The sequence below is a fragment of the Puccinia triticina genome, chromosome 3A (genome assembly GCF_026914185.1).
Source record: "Puccinia triticina chromosome 3A, complete sequence".
Classification (NCBI taxonomy): Eukaryota; Fungi; Basidiomycota; class Pucciniomycetes; order Pucciniales; family Pucciniaceae; genus Puccinia; species Puccinia triticina.
In genome coordinates, this window is record NC_070560.1 from 7,176,905 (window position 1) to 7,180,364 (window position 3,460).

At 43.4% G+C, this 3,460-nt stretch overlaps 1 protein-coding gene across 1 annotated transcript; it reads left to right on the forward strand.

Moving 5' to 3' along the window:
• Nucleotides 1–774: 774 nt before the first annotated feature.
• PtA15_3A781 (uncharacterized protein) lies at nucleotides 775–3,025 on the forward strand (the record flags this gene model as incomplete). Its single annotated transcript, XM_053167783.1, has 3 exons — nucleotides 775–1,072; nucleotides 1,166–1,370; nucleotides 2,998–3,025. The coding sequence occupies 3 exons, from the start codon at nucleotides 775–777 to the stop codon at nucleotides 3,023–3,025; spliced, it is 531 nt and encodes a 176-aa protein (XP_053018966.1).
• Nucleotides 3,026–3,460: the final 435 nt, after the last annotated feature.

The window sequence follows — 3,460 nt, forward strand, 5'->3', positions numbered from 1 at the left end:
TGCCTGGCAAATGCCTGGCAAATGCCTGGCAAATGCCTGGCAAATGCCTGGCAAATGCCTGGCAAATGCCTGGCAAATGCCTGGCAAATGCCTGGCAAATGCCTGGCAAATGCCTGGCAAATGCCTGGCAAATGCCTGGCAAATGCCTGGCAAATGCCTGGCAAATGCCTGGCAAATGCCTGGCAAATGCCTGGCAATGCCTGGCAAATGCCTGGCAATGCCTGGCAAATGCCTGGCAATGCCTGGCAAATGCCTGGCAATGCCTGGCAAATGCCTGGCAATGCCAGGCATTTATCAATCTCAATGTGACCCAGCTATCCAAACAGTTAGGGGTCAGTGGAGATGGTGTTGGGTTGAATGTAATCATGATCATTCAATCATTGCTAGCTTCAAATAATTGATGCTAATTTTTTGCCCCTACCATCAACAGCCGTAACGCTATCCACAAGCTCTTGCTACTTTACGGTCGCTGGAATTTTGTTGTTCAAATTTAAATTGGACAAAATCCCTCAAAGTAAGAAGATAATCAAAATCTACAAGATCGTCTGTCTTATCAAGCAAAATCATTGGTTGATATCCATCAAAGATAAGGACTCTTGCACCAGCAAACCCGCCCAATCTTGGCCACCATCCCAATGTCAAAAGGTGTTTGTTCTTGATCATTCTAACGTGCCTGAAATCAAGTGAGTTCTTCCCAATGGGCTGCCGTTCAAGCCATCTGATGTGTCGCACTTGGGCAGTCACACGCCTGATTGTACAACTTCGGCTTCCAACATGGGTGCCAGCAATGCACCCAGTCGGACAACTTCCTCTCATCGCCCAGCGGGGACCGTCCAACAGACCTCGCCTTTGCAATCCCGCTCCAGATCACGTATCCGAGGCCTATTGATAGGCCCTGGGAGGAGTGGCGAGCACCCAAGCGGCAAATATAGCAATCAATCACGCCATGGAAACCACTCCTGGAATGGGCTCACCTCCATCAGACTAGGGCGCCGGCGCAAACAACCTGCTCCCTCGGAACCACCCCCAGCTGCTCAAGAACCCCAACTGTATTTGAGCCACTCCGCCAACCGTTTGGGAAAACCTTCTCCAGCCAATCACCAATTGAGCCCCACCACCAATCCAGGCACTCCCCCTGCTTAGAGCGACAATCCAAACAACACAGCACCTCAATCTGCCAGCGCTGGACATCAGAGACCACGTTTGCCCAGCCACCATTCCGTGGTCATCAGACCCGTCAAACAACCCTCTGGTGGTAGCAATCTGGAGGCTTATCAAGCCTTGCATCTTGAGCAGGTCCCGCCTCCCCCAGCCGGTCACCCCCGCCGAGGACAACAGCAGGGAGAGGCCGGCCCGACGGCGAGGGACAAGTCACACACTTTGGAAGGCTGGTAGAGATTTTCTTGTCAATAAACTCAGATTTTTCTTATGTAAAATTCCCCTTTTTTTGTATCCTGGTTTTTGTAGTGGGAAAACCCCACCTGTTTTTTTTTTTTTTTTTTTGAACTTTGGTTGATGGGGAAACCCATGATGTTTTTTTCTCATTTTTTATAATTGTAAGGGGGAACCCTTGATCTTATTTTTTTTTTAATTCTGGAAAAACTGTGTCTTTAATAAACTTGGATTTACATAGTGCATTATGTAAGTAGGGGCATGAACGCCCTTGCACGCCCTTTGGGTCCCACACCAAGGGATAAAATAGGGAGTGGGGCGGGCATGTGGCCCCACACGCCCTTTTTCAAGGGCTTTGGCGTGGGCATCCCCCCGGGAGAGGGGTGTGCATTGTGGGACTTCTACACAAGGCGTGATCTGAGCTTGGAAGGGAATAATAGCAAAACTAGGGAAGTTTAGGCTAAAGGTGTTTGAAGGGCTGCCTTTCTATAATAAACTTTGGAAAAATTTGACACCAAGAATTTTAGTGTGGCGCAATCTACTGAATTATTCTATTATCTAGCTTTTTCAGAACCTAAGAACCAGGTTTTGTGCGCATAAAGAGATGTTATGAATGACGTGATTGGGTTTGTTGTCAAGGGCAAGTTATAATTATCAATTTCTAAATTTATGATCTAATTCTTAACTATGATGATCTAACTATAATAAAGTGATGAATGCGGAAGTAATCTCTTAATATTACTATTTAGTGCAAGCATGGGGAAAAAGGTAACAGGAAGGGGCAAGGAAGGCCTCCTTTTATAGATGAAAACTTGTCTGAGAGTGGTTTTAGTGATTTGCAATAATGTATGTAGTGTGAAATAAATTATCATAGTGTGAAAAAGAAATTAATGTGGTTTGAAAAGAAATTAATGTGTTGTGAAATGAAATGGCTACATTGGGAAAGAAAATCACATCTAAGATGAGATTTACCAACATGTGAAATGTAAATCACTGTGGGGAATTTTGTGTGAAAACAAAACAGACAGAAGTGGCTGTGCGCCTAATATGAGCTTGAATATACGTGTGAAACTAATACTTTACTGTGCTAATTTGTGGCGTTATTGAATTCTGCTGAGTGAACTATCACAGGTTTTCTGGGTGATAAAAAGACGTGAAATCTGAGGAAAAAGATTTAATGTAAAATATTTGTACTAAAAAGATTAATATGTAGTTTATAATGTATTTTATAATTTAAAACTATACTATCTTGACATTGTTAATGGTTGATTGATCTCACCACAGCTTCACTTTTTGCTTCCAGATAAGAAATTTGTTGCCATCTGGTTCCAGTTATGGGCACTTTATGGAGTCTTGATTGTCACTTGTACTCTAATTTACTGCAGAGGGTTTGAAAGCACTGGAGTTTACTGTTTCACAAGATCTACCAGCCATTTTTTGTTCCACTCCTAGCTATTTGCTGAGGTTGACTGGTTTGAGTGTTACAAGACTGTAAAACTTGAACAACTAAGAGTGTTATTGCTTCAATGATAGAGCTAGAACTAGTTACAAATACTGGACTTTTATTAAGCTAGAAATCTGTGTTTTTACTTAAGAGTGGCACAGGAGCCGGCTGAAGCTATTAAAGATATAGAAAGCTGAGACTTTTGAGACTGAAGGTTGAGTTATCTGTTTAAGTTTAATAGGGGAATTCAAAGTTGGCCATGCACAACTTGCATGCACTTTTGCAAGTTGGTGTTCAAGGCTTTTATTGAACACCAAATTTCAAAAATAAATTCAAGCAGGCTTAAGGGGTGTAGTACAATGTGGCTTGCATGCACTTTTGCAACTCGGTGTTCAAGAATGAACTTGAACACTGACTTGCAAAAGTGCATGCAAGTCGCATCTGGCCAACTTTGAAACCCCCTAATCAATCAATAGGACAAAAATCTTGTTACCCGCTTGGCCAGCACCTTAAACTGCTCGGCCAGCAGTTTGGCGTCCTGGAAAAGCTGCCTGTGGATTTTGCTCCCAGGAAAACTGATTTGGAAGTTTGCTCCCAGCAAAACTGCTTTTGCAGAGTTTGCTC